Below are 22,586 nucleotides of genomic sequence, written 5' to 3'. Positions count from 1 at the left end.
TCATAAATTGGATTTGACCCATTTCCCATCTTACGCAGCTGAAGAAAGATCAATAGGGATTGCTGGCAGTGAGACAGAGGGGATGTTTCTTTTATTTAGCTGTTTCCTAAATGGTAACAGATGTTCAGTGAAGGTAGGAAGAAAACAATTGTACTTCAGCAGTGGATTGCAGCAAATGCGATCCTCGCAAGGTGCATGGACTGATCATCAATTTAATGGGACCCATTTTAGAAAAATCCAAGGTCAGAAAGCACTCTTGGTTTGTAACAGGGTATTGCACTCATCTCCCTGACTGTACAGGAGGAAAGACCCCTGGCCCAGTAGGAAAATGCACAGAAAACTCTGATTATCCCCAGGGCAGCTTTCCTGGCACTGTATTAGAGCAAAAGAACGTTAGTGAACAAAAGCACCACTTGGCCTACAGAGCCCCAGATCCAAAGTCTACAAATCAAGACCCTTTTCAGCCTCCGATGCCTGCAAAGATGGAAATCAGTCCCTATGAGCCAGCCAGTTCCCTGCCCTGTGGTGGCATCGCTCTGTCCTACACTGGTACCCTGGGTCAGACCCGCCTCTCACCTCCAGTATTGGTCATACAATGGGAATACAGGAACAGTTGCCAGGAGACGTCTTGGGAAAAAGAAGGATGGGGCAAGCATACACAGCAGGCGATGCTTCGCCCAGCCGTCTCCCAGCTGTTGGGGCTTTTCAGCTCTGGAAGTTTCCTGAGCCTCGAATGGTTTCTCTGCTTGGCACCTCTCAACAGATCCCTCTTTTACAAGTATTTGTTCAGTCTCTCCTTGACTCCACCGAATGCAGGCATCCACCATTTCCTTTGAAGAGGGCTCACGCAGACTTGACTGAAGGGAGGCTGTCCTCCTGTGGAGGACATCAAGTTAAGAAGATCAGTACCTCATCTATTCTAAACAATTTTGAATTTCACTCTTCCCCAATGAAGAGCAATGATGAACAGTAAGTCACAGTCCTGTCTTCTCCACAAGGAGTCAGAGAGCAATGGCAGGAGAAAAGCCTCAGCTTCTTTACCAAAAACCTTTCTGCAGACCTAGAGACGTTTCTCTTTTCCCTGTACGACTCATAGCTTGGGATCCCTCTGCCCTGCATGTTTAAAGAAATCACAGATTTTTCAAGTGCACATTGGTGGGCCACACATCAAACGCACATTCCCAAAAATATTACCTAACCAGTCTTGCATAGTCTGGACTATCTGTGAGAAAAATATCTCTTATAATTTCACATTAAAAGAAATGCTAGGCCTCTCCAAATCTATTTTAGCCCATGCATACTAACTAGACATCCTAGGGCTATAAATACATTGCAGAGCAAGACAGGAAAAATAATTTAACCCTTATCCTGCACAGAATTGAATACTTGGAGGATTTGGAGGAGTAAAAAAAAAAAAAGAAATCAGCAGGGCTGTTCATCACTGGTTTATGACCAGGTAAAAACTTACATGCAACACTCAGCATGTAAGTTCCTGAAGTTGGAAAGATACTTTCAGTCACAAACAACAGTTCCCACTACTGGGACTAATAGAAAGAAATGTAAGAAGTGGTAAAATGTCTGTGAAGCCTTAATTCATAATGAACTCTAGTAGATAGCTAGCTGTAAGGAATCAGAAAAGCAGCTGAAAGAACAAGAGACTCGGAGCTGCTGGCAGGTGACCCAACAATTTCTAGCAGAAGTTGGTTACAACTCACAGAGTCATCTGCACGCCTCTTAACAAACACACGGGCAGAACACTTGCTGGCAAGTTCTCACAAAGTTTTAGGAGCCTAAATGTAATTGCAGAGAGCATGAAGCACAAAACATTTTCAAAATCCATAGGCTCCATACACTTTTAAGAGACAGTTCTCAGCTTTGCAAAGGCTGCAAGCAGCTCCCAGCTCTTGCTTAGTACAACCCTACCCCTGATCTCCCAGGAAAGTCCAGAATGACCACATTAGTCATAACTTCATAGACATGAAAAAAGGGTGCACCTTAGTTCAGCTCTGAAACTGAAGTTCATATAGAAGTTTTTCAAGATGCTTCTAACAGAGGCATGGAAATGAAAACCAAGTAGCCAGAAACAACTCTTGGAAAAATTTTCCCACCATTTCTCTCTCAAGAATAAGCATGTATTCATATTTTGTAGACAAAGCAAAACAGTCATTAGAACATTTCCATTCAAAAGGAAATAAACAACTTAACCATTTATTTGACTGCATTGTATTTAGACAGCTTGTACATTTCATAACCCCACTGTTTTTGTTCTCATCAAAAAGGATAAAGGGACAGAAGAATATAATCCACTCAAAACAGCAGTCCAGTATTTTGAGATACACTCAATATTTTCATAGATGCCCACCTGATACCTGAACTCCAATATAGGTTGTAATGTTTATACAAGACCTGAAATTTATTTAACATAGCACTCAGTTTTAGCAATGTCTTGCAGTGCCCTGAAAAATAGTTTGTGATGTACTATGCAACGCCAATTAGATTATGCCTACTTTTCTTGAAGGTGAGGAACCTGATCATTTCTTTAAAAACAATGTAATGCAAACATCCATACCGACATGTCAGCCAATAGCAACATTTGGGAAAATTTAAACATAAAAGCAATCAACTCCTTAATTAGATTTGTCAATGCAAAAGGTGAGGAGGCGAGGACTGTGTTTTAGCAACAGTGAGAAATTACCAACTTTTCATTGCTAGGTTTCTTTTGAAAACCTGTTTTCATCTCTTTGCAAATTCAGAAATTCCCACTTGATACCCGAATCCCAAGCAACAGAGAGAACAAATCTGTTTCTTTTAATACAAACCAACACATACAGCTTCAGTATCTTCTGTAGTAAACTGTGTGTTACACAGCAGCAATATCAGAACCTTTCAGGCAACGTGCTCTTTTAAAAGAAATGTGCACCTATTTTGCGCAGTATTTTCAAACGTGCATGGCGACAATTCCTTCTTACAATAAACAAACAGAATTGTATTTGAAGTTTGTTCAGAAGCGATGTTTTTGGCAGTGCCTTCGTGAAAAGTGATTTCAGCTAACTCCTAAGTCGGCTTTTGAATCTGAAGACACCCACGGCTTAAATATTAGCCAATAGAAAACTTGCCTGTCTGGCTTTTCAGTTTTTAAACATCAGCAGACACACAAGACAACCTAGTTTGCAGTTTGCGATACAAGTCCAACAGCTATTAACAAGGTACAAAACCTCCCCGATCTGTCTCCTTAGTTCAAGCAAGCCAGAGCAGTCACTACATCCCGGACCACTGGAAAACGGGTGAGAGAAATCTGTTTCGATTGATTTAACATTACCAACATTTAAGTCTTAACTATGAACGAAAACTCCGGAACAGCCGCCCAGAACAACTGGCAAACCTGGGGAATGGGGATAATGTGAATAAAAGCTTTTATCATGTCACAAGGTAGTAGTGGCAACACGCAGGCTTTACGTTGAACTCCTCCATGTTCTGTGAATAACAGACTCGGGCACCATTTTAAATATGAGTTTTCTTTACCAAGGGGGACAAACCCCCTCAAAAGCACAAATGGTGTCTACAAGCAGAAAACTCAGAAGGGCCAATTTCCATTAAAAATCTTTATTTTCAAATACAACTCATAATTTGTACATGGTAAGAAATGTCCATCACCATGTGCGATTGGTCTGTGCAAAATAAGGCTTTCCTTTAAATCCAGTTTTCCTGCACAGGGCTCTTTTCCAAATGTTACTGGAGGTAGGGGGTTTGTTGGTTTTGTTTTTAAATGTACAGTAATTAGCAAGAAAAACCCATGACTCAAACCAAACCTTAAAAAAAAAAAAAAGTGTAGTAAGGCAAATCTGAAGAGTACGCTCAACTACAGAAGAGCAGATTCACTGAGAGTTCATCCTTTTCACAGATTACATAGGTTCTTCCACGAGTCAACTAATTCCTTGTTTTCCAAAGTGGAAAAAACCCCAACTGATTCATAGAACTGGGCTGTATAATCACACTGAACAAGAAAGCCTAGACACTGTAATTACTGAAAAAATTCATGGGTATTGGTAAAACCTATGTAAGCCAAATTAAAGGAAGGGGGGGGTGGGGCAGAGAGAGAAAAAAAAGAGCAAGAGCAAATGTGCAAAAGAGAGAGAGAGAGAAAGAGAGAGAGAAGTCCTTCCCTGCTGCTTTGATTTGGGAGGGAAAAAATCCCCCAATAATTTAGCTCACGTAACTTTAGAGGAAATGAGAGCAGCTAAAAATTGATACAATACATCTTGAAATTTATTTCCAAGACCAAGAACCAAAGATTGAAGTATTTTAGAACACTGAAGCAAAGCCATCTGAATCTGAAGAAAAATTGTTCCAACTATCTTAAAATATCTTTTTCAGAGCTTCTAGCAATAATTTTGATTAAATAAAATCATACCAATTTACATTAATTTTCTATATCTTCTTTTAAATGTCCCTCACTCTTTTAATGAAAAAAGTGCATCCAAAACCAGCAGAGATTTACTGGTGACATCAGGTTCTCTTTTAGCAGCTACTCAAGGTTTTCAAAATAGCTTACACTTCTTGCAATAAGAAAAGGAGGGCATTCCAAACCCTCGTTTGGGAGAAGTATCCAAATTATAAAAATCTGAAATAATTTATTATCAAATCCAGAATTTAAATAAAAGCAGAAATTTTCTTGCAAAGACAATTGAAGAAAGTAAAAGAATAAAAGCATGCACTCCAAACTTAGAGGTGAAGACAAATATACTTATCTATACAGGCACTGGCAGACGCAATTTAATTGTTACTGTTACTCATTGTAACACACACCCCACCCTACAATACATTTTTTCATTCACTAATCACTGAGGTACCAATATTTAAGAATGGAAAATTCAATATTGAAAAATAAAACCTAAAATTGAAGCCTTTTTCCAGAAAACTATGGCAATTTTTGTATGAAATGTTAGTATACTTATAGAATTTTACAATCTACATTGGCTTTTTTTCTGGAACCAAAAGTTGCGTTCCACATACAGGTTCTTTGATAAAATGTTCACTGTGTATGTAATACAGTCAGTAGACTTGCAAATGAATGAACATATCTTGGCTATCAACTGGCACATCTTGCTGGTACCAAAAGAACTCCAAGTTTGAAACAATCGGTTTTAATTCTGAACAAATGCGCCATGCCAAAGTGCAACGAATATGTGCGACACTCAATGAGACACTGACAGATTAAGAGCTGCATGGAAATTACTAAGTCCACCTGCAAAGCAATTTTGTACAAATTGCATTGCATGCAAAGGACAACTCTGCGCTGTTGGGACGTCAGTTGCTTGATGTGAAGGTTTCTTTTAACGCAGCCATAGTTTAAGACGCAGTGCATCAACTCCATTTAAATAGTATCTGAACAGCCTCTTGTCTCGCACAAAACCAAGGTTTTCATAAAGTTTCAAAGCAGACTTATTTGTGATTTCTGTTTCCAATACAACCTTTAAGGAGAAAAAAAAAAAGAAAAAGGAATATCATATTAGAAAGCAGTTGCAATTACATGACTACTGAACCAGTTTCAAAGTTCTTATTTAAAGGTACACTTATTAGCAATGAGAGGAATTCATTTTTTCTTGTCTTGACTTGAATTCAAGCAACCCCCCCCAATTCCCACATTAAAAAAACCAACCTAGCAGTTAATCAACAATTGTCATTGTAAGCAGGTTTCATTCATATCAAGATTTTACTACTTTACTGTAAATAGTATTTGAACTCATTACCTAATAGCTAGGGTTAAAAAAAAAAACAAAAAAAACCAACCACCCACACAAAAAAACCCAAGCAAACAACAACCCCTGCCTCCCAACACAACACCATCCCCCCAGTGCCCCCCCAAAAAATCAAACCAAAACAAACCTACCAAACAGGTCAGAGTCTAAAACATACTTTGAATTTTGAATGAGCAACTGAACTTCTGCATGTCAGAAGACCTTGGCACATGAGGTTTTGTTTAGTCATTTAATATCTTTGACCTCTAATGCAGTAGATTTAGACCTAGATACAAGCTTCAGCATTCTACGACTAGCTGTCAGACCCAAATATTTGTGCTCAACACAAGTATCCCGAACTCAAATCGGAGTGCACACCAGGAAAAAAGAGCAGCTTTTTCCATCTTTTTCCCCCTGTGTCGATAAGATCCCAGTTGCAGGAAGACCTGTCACAAATAGCTCACCAAACCCAAGTGTAAGAGTAGTCCAAATTAAGCAGAGACTCAAAATTATCCTGAAGTTTCAAGTACAGGCAAAACACTACACTGGCATTAACAAGAAATTAAACACAAAACTGAAGTATGTCCCTCTGAACTGTTTTCCCCTCTTTTCCCCAAATGCACTGAGCAGAGCTCTGGCATACCCGGTAAGCTGTGCACCCACTCCAAAAAAACTTGTTTTGCCTCTTTACTGTTGTCCAATTCAATTATTTAAGGATTCTGCTAATAAGGATAGATCATGGTTGCACAAGAACACAAGCTGAACTAATAAGCTGACTAGTCTACGTGCAGTCCCATGACAACGTACATTCACATATTAAACTAGAGCCGATGGACACTGTAGAAAGACCATATAATGAAAATACAGCCTAAGCAATTTCTGCAGCAAACCAGTGATCACTGCTAGTGTTAAGTCCACTAACGGCTATTTCTAAACCAGCATTTGATTCTCACCCTGTGTAGTTAGAACCATATACATAAAACTCCCTTAAGTCCAAAAAAAGTCATCTACCCCAACTCAAACCGAGGACTCCCTTCTCTTCCAATAAAAAGCAGCAAAACTAGTTAACATTCCCTGCCCAAAACAGGAACAAAATATTAGCTTGTATTTGTAGAGTAGTTTAAGTCAATCTACTTTATGGACACTGTGGCCCCACTGCCTTCAGGCTTGCATTTCCATTCTCCCTCACCTCTTCTGCAAGCTCAGTAGGGTTGTTGCTGAGCTACTTCAAAAAGCAGCCTAGTAGGAAACATTTCCTTTTTCTCTCTGTTTTCTGCAGTCTGAGGAGTGGCTAAGCCAATGTAAAAGAGGGAGGCAGCCAGCAGTTAGATCGGTCACTTTCAATAATATTTTAAAATCCATTTAATATATGTGTTTGACCATTACTCAAGTTTCAAGATACTCTAACCACATTCCAATGGATAATAAACCCTGCACTTCTCAGTGTAAGACCGTTGAAAGAATAGCAAACCTGGGGCTAACAACCCAACGAACAACCTAAGACTTAGAAGTTGTTAATTTTCTGAAAAGGAATTAAGAGTCATACATTAAAATATTAATAGTCAGAGTTCTTAAACAGCAGGACAATCTGTTGTACCTGCACACTCAAGACAACCTAATTCAATTCTTAGTGTTGTGGCAAGAATTAGAGATCAAATTTCTCTAGCTGGCACCTCATAGAATACTACTATCAAGTCTTGTGACTTGATCAAGTACTCTTAACATCCTAAATCCATTAAAATGGATAACTATTAATTTATAAAAAATTATGGAAGCACAAGTTTTCCTGAAGAGTGCTATTTTCTACGCAATAATGTGCATTGTACAATTAAAACAAAGCATTACGCCAAAGAGGAAACCTGACCTATGTAAATCCACACTGCAGGAGACTATTATTTGAACTCAAGCTACAAATGGCATTCACTCTCATAGAAGTTTAGTAACCTGGCAGAGTGATATAACAAGTCTGTATTCAACTGCAAGCTCACATATCTTGCAATGCTAAAAGACTTCCAACACTGCAGATCATTGAATTTAAGGGAGTGGTTAAATGTTGAAATTCAGGTTTGTTGGAATCCCACCAGCTGAATGAGTGCTCATCTTGAAAGCAAATGCAAGAGATTTGCTCTGGTATTTCCAAGGAATACTGAGCACAATGAAAAATAATACCCTGATCTCAACATATCACGTTCATCTCAAAGAGATAAAGACATGTTTCTATTATCTAAAAAGGAAACACAGTTATATTGTATCCAAATGTCATTACCTTCGTTTTGTGAAGGATTAATCTCTTCCTGTGTGAGATTTTCAATCAAGCTCCAAACCTTCAATCATTACATTTATTTCTGGTCTTATAGAGTCTATTTTTTTGCACACATATGCCTGTTAAATCCTCTAATAACACTAACGCAGCCTCCTCTGGAGGCCAGCAAAGGTCCGATTGGATTTGACAGCATTTTCTGCACAAGTTGCAACTTTCTGAAGGCTGTTACTTTCTCTTATGTCTTAAATTTCATAAATCTCACATTTTATATCAACTGTCTAATTTTAACTGGGTTTAGAAGCAAGGAATGTTCTATGAGAGCGGAGTGCAATGTTTCTTGTTACTACATTTTAATATCTAGAATTTATTCCTAAACTGAAGAAGAATGTAGAGGTCAAGCCTTCTCGCTTTTTCAGTCCAGACTCTGAACAAACTTAAGTTTAGAAACCAAGTCATAGAATGAATACAGCCAAATCAAATAAGCAAGTGAAAGAACGTACTCTCTCAGCACTCACAGAAGAGGTTGCTATTCTTACTTGTAAGTTTGGCATATCATCATACTCAAGTTATGGGCGCTTGTCCAATATCCTTTATCAGTTTAGCTGCCTTGACTTTCAAATAAAGGTAGCACCCAAGGTATAACACCTAATACCTTAGATGATTTGTAGATTAAGAAAAAGCTAAGTCGTCAATGGTTTGATAATTTCAAATAGGATTATATAAAGATATGCATTCAATTTTTACAAGTGTAGTATTGAACTAAAAGGACACACCTGCTGGTGTGGTCAAAAAAACACACTTAAAATTATCCTAAAGTTTCAATGGAAATTCTCATGAGAAGTTGCTATTCCTTTCATTTTACTTAAAAAAAAAAAAGCTCTTAGAAGTCCTACTTACTAGAGTCTTATTTTGATTAGTTACCAGTTACATGGTACATTATTTCAGTAATACAAGTTGAATGAATTGTATGCAGATTACTTACAGTCATTTGTTACAGATGGAAAACCTAAATATGAATGAAAAACTACTCCTTTCCAATTGTGATTAAGGGATGTAACAGTTCCACATGAAGGTCTAAAGTAGCACAATTTTTAAAAATTGCTTGTCAGTAAAAACTAAGCAAATGTACAAAAAACAGCAAGACACCAACTTGCTGGAGTCATCCCATACTTTCCTTTTTTAGACTGGAAGAAAAATCTCTTAAAAACTCTGTAGATGGGAGCAAAGCTATTCACCTTCACCTGATTTATCTCCATAGTTCACATTTTCTATGCAACCAGCCCATAAAGTTATTCTACATCATTGTGACCTATTGGAAACACAGGCCCATTATAATCTTGGAAACCTTCAGTTCACTACCCCAAATATTAGAATTCATTAACATCAAATGCCTGAGAAAGTAACCAAGATAAAAACAAACAAACAAAAAATCAAAAGATCTCTCAAGTTTTGTAATGTTATATCCCGCCACCCCAGCTCAAAGCATGCTGTTGAGTACTTTCTTCAGGCTTGAAGGTTATTTCTAGTTCAATCACCCACCCCCAATATCAGATCACTTCCCTCGTTTCTATTCTAATGTAGGCCACAGCCAGCTCCTCCCCTCCACACAGATTCCATTCCAGCCAATTCACTTCTTCCCTTACTCACCCCACAACTTCCTCAAGCTGGGAAACAACCTCTAGCTGGAAGAATATTCCCCCTCTTTGAAGCATGGCATATAGCATAAACTACCTTTTAGGCAGCTGGCTGACCACAGAAGCTTGCATTGTAAATCACTTGTTCCATAGCTTGGCTTAGTTTATTCCCACTAAATTAGCTTACAGGAAAAAAATTCCTTAATTACGAAACTATTGCAGCATACTTTTAAACGCCAGCACATCTGTAGTGATTTTTCAAGATTTTCATCTATAGTGTTGTACAAATCCTTTATTTTTCAGGACTCAATGTTGATACTTCAAAAGTCCAATCTTTGGAAAGTAATACACTGAATGAAACATTTATCGGATTATATGCCACAAATTACTACGATTAAGTACATTTACTTTATCTACTACATAATTAGATTGAAGGTAAGAGTTTCCAAGCAGCCTTTGGAAATTTTTCGTGATACCCACAGCTGCATATTCATGTTTTTAATCCTATTCCAAGCAAGTTTCAGAAAACAGCCTTTTTTTGAATAGTAGTTCATCTTACATCAAGTAGCAGCATCTTTTTATTTTCATCATGCTTCTGATTTTATTAAGGGATGTAGAAAAATATCTTAAGAGCAGCAGAGATAATTAAACTATATACACACCTCACAAAGACAAATTACTGTGATGCACTACTTCACGTTTGATCAGCTCTAGGCATCAATTAGACAGCCAGAAACCGTTCTCCCAACAACTGTTATAAAAACTGGTGAGGGCAAGCGTCTTGGCTCTGTCAGACAGAGCTTTTAGTGGGTGGCTAGTTGGATTTTTCAGATTCTGGTCATGACTGAAAACTCAGCAATCCATCATGTCGTACAAATAACGAACATTATTATTTTGTGCCATGAATATCTGGAAGAAGCCTACACTTGGTGGCAAAGAAAAGAAGAAAACATTGGCTATTTGGCAGTATGTGAAAAGGAATAACATAAATATATCAAATCAGTGTGGATATGACTCTGCTGACCAGTGTAAAAAGTCAGAAATACACTCTGCTTGCGTTCCATGTTGCCCAGGCATAATGAGCTTCCATTTCAAAATTCTCCGCCAGCACAAGACTCAGCTGATGCAAAAGCCCCCAAGAAACAGGGCATCATTAGTTCAGAATCATCATCCCACAAACACTGTTACACAGTTTCCCAACTGGAACTGTAACATGCCTGCACCTGTCCAGCACACACTTCAAGGAGCTCGAATTGTGTCACCTTCGACTAGAGGGACAGCAATAGACTCTGAAAATGCCCTCTGCACTTAGTACAAAGCATTTATACGGCACCATAAATGAAAATCTGTGACTAAGAATTAATGATGTCTCACTGCAGACTAGCCTGCAATCCTTATCACATTTATTTCATTTTTACAAGGATAAAAAAAACCCAGTAAGACGACTCTTGGACTAATATTACAGTGGCAGAAAAAAGAAAGACACGGGCAAAATCATTATGTATATACCTGTTAGATAGTCCAATTTAGAAATGAAGTTACATGAGTAGTAGTACACATACACTCATAAATCATATAGTAACTACTGCAACTCTGGTAGCTTGAGTAGAAATAGCTAGTTCTACCACTGACACTCTAACAGCAGACAGTTCACTTCTCTGCATCTCAGTTCCCCAACTGTGATGTCAACAGTTGTGATAACATTCTTCAATTATTTTAATTTTTTTTAAATTTTGAATACTCTAGCAATGGCAAAAGAATTTAAGACCTTAGCGGAAAGCAATGGAAAAACCAAAGAAACAAAAAAACTTTTCTCGATTAGTTCAGTGTAGCAAGTAGTGAAACAGATTAGAGCAAAGCGTATTACATATGATGATAGAAGCAACAAGCCAAAACACAGAACTTAAAAGAATTACAGAACTATCAGATTGCACTACACTGCCCGAGTACAATGTAAATTATGGGGGGCGGGGAAGAGACAGCAGTAAGCAGAGGCATGAAAGAATATGAAAGGAAGAATAAATATCTCAAACAATGAATGAAGTCTGAACATATGCAAGGATGCTGCAAGAGGCATAACACAAGTGGAAAAATAAACAGAGTATGTGCCAGAAATCCTGTAACAAAAACTGTAGTTTTGCATAAGAAACTTCATCACACCACAGTAGGACAATTGAGGGAGCAGTTGAAACGAGATAACAGAGAGATCAAAGGATCATTAACTGTGACACACTGAAATGACACAGTGCTCAGGTATCAGGAACAAAGCTAACAGCTGCATTGTACCAAGCAGAAGAAAGTTAAAGAGGCAGATAACCGGATTGGGGAGGACGGTTATAGGGAGGAGTTCCTCACAAGTTACAGGTAACACATAAACATAGATAGTTGCTTTATAAATACACAAAAAACCCCCAAGCCAAACCCCAAACCAGGGACTGTAATCTGGTAGAAGGAAAGACTGATAACATCTAGGCCAGAGAAAGTCTGACAGTGATTCAGTCACTTCCAAGTTTTTGTTGACGTGCTAAATCATGAGAGTTCTGTCAGTACTACGTAACATAGCTATGCACTGTCAGAATAGCCTGACTACTTCTTGTGATAAAACCATATTCTGCAATACTACAGCACATGTTGTTCCAATATCTCTGTGTATTCTGAAAGTACAGAAGTATTACACACAACATGCAAGTTATACTGGTCAGTAGCACCTTAAATAGAGTCCTTGGAGGAAAATGTGCGGGCGACTGACGGCTGAGGCAGCTTCACAAAGTAAAACAAAACCTGAAATACTGAATTTAAGCCCCTATGACAAATTTAGAAAATCCTTCTCCTATTTGTGCCATATGTTTTTCAGAGGTTATTTTTCCTTTTTTTATAAAAAGAATAGCTTTTTACCAACCCACTCCCCACATAAAAAAAGTCCTGTAGAAGAAAAAACTGTGAAATGAACCCACATATAGGAGAATGCAAGCCATTTACATTATGAAAGTTTTTGATTATAAAATCTTACCTCATCACAATCTCCTTCAACCATAGCATAAATAGCTTTCTTAACCAAGTTTGTACCTGAAATATAGATTTTGGTAAGTGTCAGAGTTGCAATGCAAAAGATGCTAGTTAATATATGACTATCATGGGTGCTACCTACATGACATGACACCCAGGCAAAGCAGGGAGGAAAGAAAGAAAGGAAGAAAGAAAGAAAGAAAGAAAGAAGAGGTTGCAGTCAAGTCGCAGTCTCAAGCTTGAACATTAAAATAATCCATAAAGTTATCCAGAGACTCAGCTTGAGCGCAAGATTCTTCTAACACAAGGATATTAGAAACAGGCTTCTATGTTTAACATAGTGTTATATATAGCTTTCCAAGATGTGATTCATTCCTTTTTGTTGCATTTAAAGTCAAAATCTGCTGGCGCGTACTTGAAGGACATTCATCTTCCAAGGGAATTTCCTCTTACTAAAACAAATACTTCTATTAGTAACAGAACTTACAAAACCACTTTTCTTGTGGCTCACTCCCATTTGGATTTGCTAGTATCTAATACTATGGTTGAAGCCCATCCCTTCCCCTCAATCAAGCATTAATTTAATTCTTTATCATTATTTTTCATCTATTTCACAACAGTGCTACAAATGTAATATCCCTACCTGTCTGTAGAATTGGGGTGAAATTGAAAGTTGATTTCAAAGTTATTAGTGGAAAAAACTGCTGTTCAATGAAATTGCATAAATCTCACTTCCATAAGAAGGCTAAGGAAAAGGAAAAAAAACCCCAAGGAATCTAGAGAATGTTTTAAATTATTCTCAAAACTTTAATCAATTAAGATTTTCATTGAACGTATGACAAAACTGTACTACATTGAAAACAAATTTTCAGATTAACAGCATACTTTGAGAAACAGCAAGGTGACAAGTACAGGAAAAAGTCAACATACATAATGCTAAAGTAAGCAACACTTTAAATATAAATTCTACTTATATAATTCTAAAAGAATAAATTGACTAAAGCAAGGGAAAAATCTTGCAGCGATCTTCATAACAGCAGCATTAGTTCTTATTTACTCATAAATCCAAGCACCTGCAATTAAATTATGGCAGGGTCCTTCATGACTCAGCTAAAAGGAAAGGAGAGACAGTGATTTCTCAGTATCCTCTTCCCTCTGCTCCACTACAGAAACCAACAATGGCTTCAGAATTGCACTGAAGAAAAAAAAAAATCCACACATGCTTGAATAGTCATGATAATATGTAGTGTTTCAAGGGTTTTTTTTGAAGTTTTTGGGGGGGGTTTCGGGGGGTGTTTGTTTTTTTTTTTTAAGATGAGAACACACACAGTGGTCCCATTCTGCAATGTATCACCGTATTTTTCCATTGCAAGTTAATTTTCAGTCTTTAATGACAATAGTATGAGCTGTTCAGTGTGAATACATGGTGAAGCACATTTCTGGTCTTTAAAGGTGTTGTCTACATTTTAAGTTAAAAATGTTGCAAAATGTGATTTCATAATAACCAATACAAAAAAATTAAGTTCCATAAGAACAGACCTTTAATTAAGCCATCTAGGATAACTGGTGTTAGAATGCAAATCCCTTCATCAGGGCAAAACTGATGAACAAGGAAAGGCAAACTCCCTGCCAAGAATGATTTCTTTTATCATGTAACTTCCCCAAAAAACAGATCTGTGTCAGTCATTCAAGCAGCAACACACAACTATTTTTCTTCACTTATTAATACAACAATGAACTACATACATTCTCCCCAATGGGCAGTATATGCATAATTGATAGGGGAAAGCCAAGGGATAAGTTCATTGAAAAAAGACAGACCAAATAGAACATAGAAATACAGTGATGAGGGTTCCTGCTGTTGTTACTTGACAGTGGTAATAGGCAGAGGCAAGGGGCTGCTGACAGCCTTTCTTTTTAGCTTTATCAGTATCTCAGAGGTAAGTCTCATAGGGCATTCCAGGGTATTTTAACAAAATTTAAAAAAGCCACTGGGGAGCTTGTGTGGTCAAGTAAGGTGGGGATGACAGACAACCACCACATCTAGAAGTTCATTTCTGCTTAAATCTTTATGACAGCTACAGTTATCCCAACTACAGGATTTAAGTAAGAAATAACAAAAAAGGCTATTCTTACCAATTCCTTTTCTTCTGTATTTGGAATCCACTGCTAACATGGCTATATAACCTCTGCGGAACATCTTTTTGTGCATATCCAGCTTGCAGACGATGGCACCTACACACTCCTCACCTACCATGGCCTTAAAGACAAACATACACGTATGCATTCTCAGTTTGTGATCTACAGTGCTACCAAAAGTAGTAAACCAGTTCATTTTAAGTGAAACAGCCACACAAAATTTGTTTGCATAAAGCCAGAAAAAAAAAATTTAAAAGGTCTCCAAAAGTATAAATAAGAGTAAAGAACTCTTTTTTCTTTATTACATTCAAATAAAGTTACAGTTAATTAACAAACAATGAATTGTCCTGGAGAGAACCACAGAAGTCTACAGGCAAAACCACATGTGATAGAAAAGGGAAGAAAAAAAACCCCAAACCCAACCGCCTCCCCTCCGACCAGGTTAAGGCATAAATCACCCTTTCACATGGGCTGCAGTAGCAGCACAAAGTCCATTCCTGTTGTATAGCGATCTGAATTTTCATGTACAAGGGCTGTGGTAGATAACATGCTTAATTTTTGGCTGGTTTTAATGTCAAGGCCACAATGGATCAGAGAAAAATGTTGCTGTGTTTAATCTTTAGAAACCGTCATTTTCAGTCATATGACACCCGAAGAACAAACAAAAAAGCACACAGTTAATTCTACACATTTTAACAAATGAAATCTCTGAACAGTTAGGAGCTATGCACTGACAGTTAATCCCAATGGTATTGTCACAAAAAGGGTGGTCAAGGACATGTAGCTATTCTGCAATATTAAGAAAAAAACCCAAAACCAAATCCTCCCCAAACACTTATCAAGCCACTTGCACAACCACTGTGTCCACCAAAATTTTACCATCAAATATATTAGAGAAAGCACGTAAAAAACCTAAGTCATATGTTAACTGAAGGATTAGGCAACATGAGGGATTAACGACATTATAACCTGCAGCAGTAAAACTGAATAAAGCTGCAAAGTAGGATAGCATCCAAGCAGAGAATGAATTACTATTCATTCAGGAAAGACTGACAGAGATAAAAAAGAAACTCATAATTGTACATAGGGGTGTATAAGTGGATCCACAGACTTTGATAGACCTGTATCTGCAGGGGGGAACTAGCCTTCAGCTCAAGTGTAGCAACTAAACCTGGACTACAGCACATGATTGGCACACGCATGTGCTGGCACAGGCGCTTCTGGATAATCCAAATTTACAACAGTAAGACAAGTCAAATAAAAAGGACTTGCCAGAGCCAGTATTGCCAGGCCTCAGCGCAGCCCACCTGTGAGCCCCACACTCGCTTCTCCAAAGTCTACTGTATATACCCTATCATCTCCAATCACCTGAACCTTTTTGTACATGGCTTGTAGGGCAAGACTACAGACAGGAGATTCATTCATGCAGATCATATTGCAGGCACAGACTCACTGTTTTTTCGCCCCAAGAACAATAATGTCTTCTAGCATCTCTACCTGGATGGTGCGTTATTAACCCAGTTAGCTGTCAACTAGGAGCTGTATCAAAGGTGAAATGAAGCAGCCCAAGATGTATGAGCTGCAGTTCCAAAGCTCTATGATACAGCGTGATCCTAACACCGTTTCTAAATAGTTTAAGCTTATCAGGCAACTATAATTATTGCTAAGTTTTTATGTGTCAGGAAAACACATTTTTTTAGCAGTATCCAAGAACAACCCTGAATGATCTAAACAACTGTTTTTTAAAACAAAAACTGTAGCGTGATCTAAATGGACTGAAGTACACAGCCTCTAAGCGTATTTCACTTGTTCTAAAACACGATTTACTCCATAGAAAGAAAACCTGTACTTATATTAAAACTGTGTACGCAAAGTGTCAGCTCAAGGCAAGTTTCATATCTCGGTTCAGACCTGAGAAAACCAGGGAGTTAAATAAAGAGTATCATCAGACAGACTGTTCATAACATTGCTATAATTATGCAGAGTACCTAGATGTAATCTTATACCTCACTAAAAAAAAAAGCACACCACAAACTAGCATGTTATAGTTATGCTTTGCCCTGAAGTGAACACGTGCAAATTGTTGATTGTAACAGTCATGCAGAGACTTTAAGATTTTTTTTTTTTTTTTTTTTTTTTAAAAACCACACTTCAAGAGTAGTGACATTCTAGACATTGCATATCTGTGTTCGTTCTTTTTCAGGGCACTTTTCAGAAACATGAATCGTATATTTAAAACACTAGATGAACAGAAAAGAATTTTGTTTCAGTGATCAAAGAAGTAAATACCCACTGGTTTTACCACTGTTGCCAGAGAGCTGAATAAAGTATGACTTTGTTACCAGTTCTCCAAACACTTAAATCTATTTCTCTGTCTTTAGGCAGGTAAGTCTGCCAGTTAATCTACAGCTGTGCCACTTACAGAGGGAGTGCTGCATTTTCACCTCAATTTGAGTTTTTTTTGCTGCCTTTACTGTCCTTTCTCCTTCTCTGCAACCCTACCTAAAGCTGGAAATGAATCTGAAATATGATGTAAAACTTTGTAATTTAATTCCCTGGAGAAGGTTAAACTGCGTAATTAAAAAACAAAACAAAACAGACTTAAATAGGGAGAGTGGGAAGGAGAGAGGGAAAAGCAGTTCCCACACAACACCATTTATGAAAAAATAATCATGGGCCAAATTTTCTTTTCAGGTATATGAGAGTACTTCTAAACATACAAGTTTCAGCAAAAAGAATTCAGACCAATTTGCTATTATATATTATAAACCCCACACAGTACTGTAAGATTTACTGCAATCCTAAGTCATTAGCAGGATTAACGTACATGAATTCAAATCCAATATTTGCATCAACTTTCTTCTTATGAACAAGTTTAAATGTTTAAAACAAACTAGATTTTAGTATCTCTGTATTGCAACCATATATTACTAGAAGAGTTAGCACAGAAATTTCTGTAAATCAGCAAGAACATTACTTTTCACAAAATTAAACAATTGACATTAATATCATTAGCAAAGATGGCATTAAGTCCGTCAGCCACAGTCTGAGTATGCATTTCATACCCAGATCCTGTGACATTTGTTCCCATTTATACAAGATTAAAACAACCAACTAGCCCCTGAAAGAGAACTATTTTGCGATTCAAATGCAGAACTTACACTACTGCAATACAGTTTCCCTTTCGCACATGCACCAAAACCCATCCCAAAGTATCACAGAAACAGCTCTGTATGAACTTTCTGGCTTATATTTAGCGATCGTGTTACTGAATGCCATTAGAGGATACATTCAGCCTAATGGTTTTAACCTAAAGTCTGGCAGTTCAGTCAGAGCTCTCTATGATACAGGGCAAATCACTAAGTCACGCTGTTTCTACTGTGTTAAACTGGACACAAGTAATTCCCTCCTGTGCAAGGGCATTGCCAGAACAACTATACTAGCTGTTGTTACGTACTCAGATGCTGCAATGACTGAAGTTTTCACAAAGCCTCTGACAGTGAGAAGTGGCACAGCAAGCCTGTACCTAAAACCACGATCATTCCTAAGAGGAAACTGGAATACACACAGAGTTTGCAAATTGGGAATGGATGTTATAGAATTTCTTCCTACGTCTGCCATGAGGCTAGGAAGACTTCCCAGACAGTTTCCCAACTTTTCTGGTTCTTCTTTTATGCCCGAACCAAAAATGGGGATGATGCCTTACAAGTCTTAATTTCAACATGAAGTACGTTTAGACTCTTGAATAAAATCCAATTAAAAAAAAAAAAAGGCAAAGCATTAATATAAAACAAGGTCTTAACTACAGTCATTTTGGATTTACAACACATCTAAAACCACTTACATGGAATTAATAGGTTATTTTTAAGCTTGTGAAAGTTTAAATTATAAATGCTGCTATAGCTAGTGGCAAAGTTAAGATCCCAATAAAAGCACAGATTTTCCAGATTTTTTTGTAAAAGACAGCTGAATGGTGCAGTATTGTGAATTACAGGAGAGGTTACAACACTCAGCCAGAACTCTGCTTTTATTACATCCTGTCTTATCCAAACTTTGGCAGAGAGCAAGGTTTCCTAAGCTTACCTCCCCACGCTGAAGTATTTTGAAAACAATTTTCTGAAGTCTTTAATGTATCAGTTCTAAATGGAAGTTTTAGAACTTAGCAGAACACTGCTAAGACTAGAAGCAGCAACACACTTTAAAAGGAAGCTACAACTTTGAAAATGCATTTACCATCCATATGGGGACAAAACTGTAGCGATGCTTAAAAATGCTTCCCATGAAACAAAAAATAGCCGTTTCCTCTGATTTTTTGACAGAGGAGTGGTTATCATAAGTCATTTGAAGAGCAATTAGGCTGACGGAGCTCCTGGGAATAAGTAAAAATCAGGCACTTACAAGGCATCCACACCTAGCGCACAGTGCAAACCTGCACTTACAAAGACAGATGACACCTAAGTTCAAGCAGACAGTTGCAGTTTATTGAAGGAGAAGGTTATTACCTTGCAACAGCTCAGTCAGATAATGCTGCAGTGTAACACGTCAGAACTGATCATCAAGTATTCCCAACTTGTTACCCCTAAAGTCAGGAAGACAGTTACACAGATGAATGTGACATTAAAATGAAGAGGTTCTGAAGAGTCCTAGTATCTCCAGGTCCTTTTAAAGTGGAATGAGAACTTCTTTTTTTGAGCATACAGTTAGGAAGTGGTTTGATACAGCAAAACCATGCTAGTGACTAGTTAGGATTGGTCCCATGCTTTCCCTCCAGCTCTTCATTCTTACCTCTTCCCTTGCACCTACACCAGTGCCTGTGACATCTTACTATGAATACGTTTGGAGCCTTAAACCAACAGAAACTTGACCCTAAAGCACATACACACACACACTTATGAATATATGGTGGTGACAGGAGGGCTATCGTAGCTTCCCAAATCAGAGAAACACAAGGGTTGGCACAGGCCAGGAAGAGGCAGTTGAACGGAAAGGAAAAGCAAAGCAGCCCTTTTGGTTGCACTAGCCATTAGAGCAACGGTGCACCTTGGGAGAGCCAAGCCAAAACTCAGCGAGTTTCAAACCCATGAGATAATCATTGATGGGAATAATGTTAATAATGCTCCCATCGAACAGGTCTGCATTGTTATGTATCCAAAATGCTAGATAGTAAAACTATGGTGTTTAAGATGGTTTAATTAATAAATATCAGCAAGGGACAACTGTTGTTCATTTATGGAATATACACATCCCATCTTCAAATTTAAATGGTGTTAGTACTTTCCCGTGAATGTTGAGAAAGGGAAAGAAGCCCATGACAGTGCAGCGATGACAGGGAAGTACGCATTGGAAGATTTTAAAAATGATGATGGTGAAATTCAGTACAGGAATCGATTAAACCCCTACAGATATTTTTTCAAATACAATCAAATTGCAGTCTAAACCCTCTCCCCAAGACCAATCAAAACCCGAAACCAAAAGGGTGTGAAGCCACAAGGCACTGAAGACAAATGATTCTGTGAGATCAGGCACTATGCTTCTGTTCACTATCCTGAAGCTGTTCCTGCTAATCAGAATATGCAGTTCCTGACTGAAGATAAATATTTTATATAGAAGGAGTTCAGGAATCCATTAACTGCAGGAACAAATTAAATTTTAGAGGTTGTCTTGAATACTTTCTGTTCTATAAAAAACAAACCTTAAAAAAATATTAAAACCAGTCACAAAAACACCCATCAAATTTGACGCAACATACTGCAACAGCTTCAAATTATTAAGTGGATAACAATTTGCTAACAGCTTTACACATTCATAGCCACATATTCTTCTCTACAGTTCTATGTACTTACATCGTTCCACCCTTCAAAAAAAATGGCAAATTGAGAAGTACACAGAGTTCAAGTAGTTTTGTTGATTCTTCAACATTATTAAAAAAAGCTGTGACTACAAAATAAGCTTAAGACACTTTCTTTTCCTTGAGTGATATCTTATTCTTTGAACGCACTTTTTAAAACTAAATATTAGAAATCATCTGCTTTAGTGCTCTGTCAAACAACTTCCCATTGCTCTTTTTGTAAGAAAATTCTCAAGTCACTCCCTGACACAAAAATAATGGTTTAAAGCCTAAACAAATGCATTGTGACCTAATAGTATCCAACATTGCCTTGGCATTACCAGCAATACACTTGATGCTGAAAGTATGGACGTTTGTAGTTCACAAGCATTTCTATTCAAGATAAGGTAAATCAGTCACACACATAGCTCAGTGCTTGAAAAATATCGTTCTGCCCTGATCAGCATCCTTATAATGGCAAACATAACTTTGCATCAAACAACGTTTTCAAATATTTTGTTCCAGAAGGTAATGCTTTGCTCAACTTCCTGTAATCCTACCGTATTCCCTCTAAAAGGTTTTAGGAGGCACAGTTCTGAAAATCCTATGAATCATATAAATCTCGCTATAAATTATACCAGACCCTAAACCCAAGAACATTCAGGAAGTTTAAAGCCAGATGGATTCCATTAGCCTCACCTCCTGTACTCATACCCTACTAAAATTTTACAGAAATACTCCTGAATTGAAGGGTGTCTTGGCTCTGGCTAAATCATACCTTTCAGAGAGGTGTCCAGCCTTGATTAAAACATCAAGAGAGAAGAACATCATTTACCTTAGCAAGGAAGTGCCATACACTCCCATAAATGTTCTGTTTTGCAGATCAAGTTTTCCTATGAGTAAATGAAACACAGCTAAGCTCTCACTATGCATCTACACCCCTGAGGCCAACTCACACTCAGTTTCATATATCTGTGGATGGATGATCATCCTAAAAGCACACTTTACAACTGAGACACAAGTTCTTAGCATATAAAATGCTAAATGTTTAGAAAGACAGGGTGACAGCTAAATCAATCTTTTCAATAGTGCAGCAGGAAGAATATAAAACATCGTTAGTACAGCAAGACAATCTAAGCAGCATGAGAATTTCTGCATGCTGCATACACTATCGTATCTGTAAGAAGCAATACAGTTGTACTTGTCCTTTTCAACACTTGCAGATCAAAAAGTCTACAAAACCCTTAAGAGTGTCTCTCCATGTATCATTTGACATTTATATGCTAGTCATGCTGAAGTCTGTTTTAAAACCATTGTGCAAGAATTACTAAGCACTCATAAGACACTAGCGGACTAAGCACTTTCTTTTTTAGATACAAACCTAGGAACTGAGACAGAATGATAAAATGAGCTACCAAAGGTCACAAAAGCCAATGTCAAAACCAAGATTAGAAGTCTTGAATTTCTGGATCCTAGCCCTGTGCTCAAACCCTTTCCCCACCACTTAAAACATTTATTAACAAATGTAGTAACTTCAGGTGTATGCTTTACTTATACAAGCACAGGTCACAAGGAGACTTCATTAGGAAGACAGGTACTTCCAAAAAAACCTTGGCCTTATCCACAAAAAGATTATTAGAAGTATTTCCACAAATGTCAACCCTTTAATCCTCCCCCCCCAGCCCCAAACCACTCCCCATTCCTGCCCTCCCTGCCCCCTCCGGCACTTACCAAAAAGCAAAGTTGTGGCCAGTTGTGGATAAAATACCTATATGTGTAAATGGAGTAGGGTTCAGACAGATCTTTGGTGATCAGTCTCATGATATCGGGCATCTGCAGCTCTGACTCATATCGGACGTATCGTATCGTTAGGTCCTCCTCGGGCTGAGAGTCCGTTCCCGAGCCTTTCAAACTGCAAGCTGCTGCTAAGGACCTGGAGAGTAGCAGCAAGGACTCCTCCTCCCCTCCTTCGTCCCCCT

General features: G+C 37.9%; 1 protein-coding gene across 1 annotated transcript in view; it reads right to left on the bottom strand.

Annotated features, from left to right (window-relative positions):
- Positions 1 to 4,258: 4,258 nt before the first annotated feature.
- The window catches only part of NAA30 (N(alpha)-acetyltransferase 30, NatC catalytic subunit), a gene marked incomplete at its 5' end in the record, with an annotated part of 18,777 nt that continues 449 nt past the window's right edge, over positions 4,259 to 22,586 (bottom strand). The window contains 4 exons of the mRNA XM_010291245.1: positions 4,259 to 5,471; positions 12,646 to 12,701; positions 14,778 to 14,901; positions 22,339 to 22,586. Coding sequence (XP_010289547.1) covers positions 5,334 to 5,471; positions 12,646 to 12,701; positions 14,778 to 14,901; positions 22,339 to 22,586 — 566 coding nt within the window. The remainder of the gene's footprint in view (positions 5,472 to 12,645; positions 12,702 to 14,777; positions 14,902 to 22,338) is intronic.

This window comes from Phaethon lepturus, unplaced genomic scaffold (genome assembly GCF_000687285.1).
Source record: "Phaethon lepturus isolate BGI_N335 unplaced genomic scaffold, ASM68728v1 scaffold12087, whole genome shotgun sequence".
Lineage (NCBI taxonomy): Eukaryota > Metazoa > Chordata > Aves > Phaethontiformes > Phaethontidae > Phaethon > Phaethon lepturus.
Note: the sequence above shows the minus strand (reverse complement) of the source record. Positions and strands in the feature narration are given on the sequence as shown.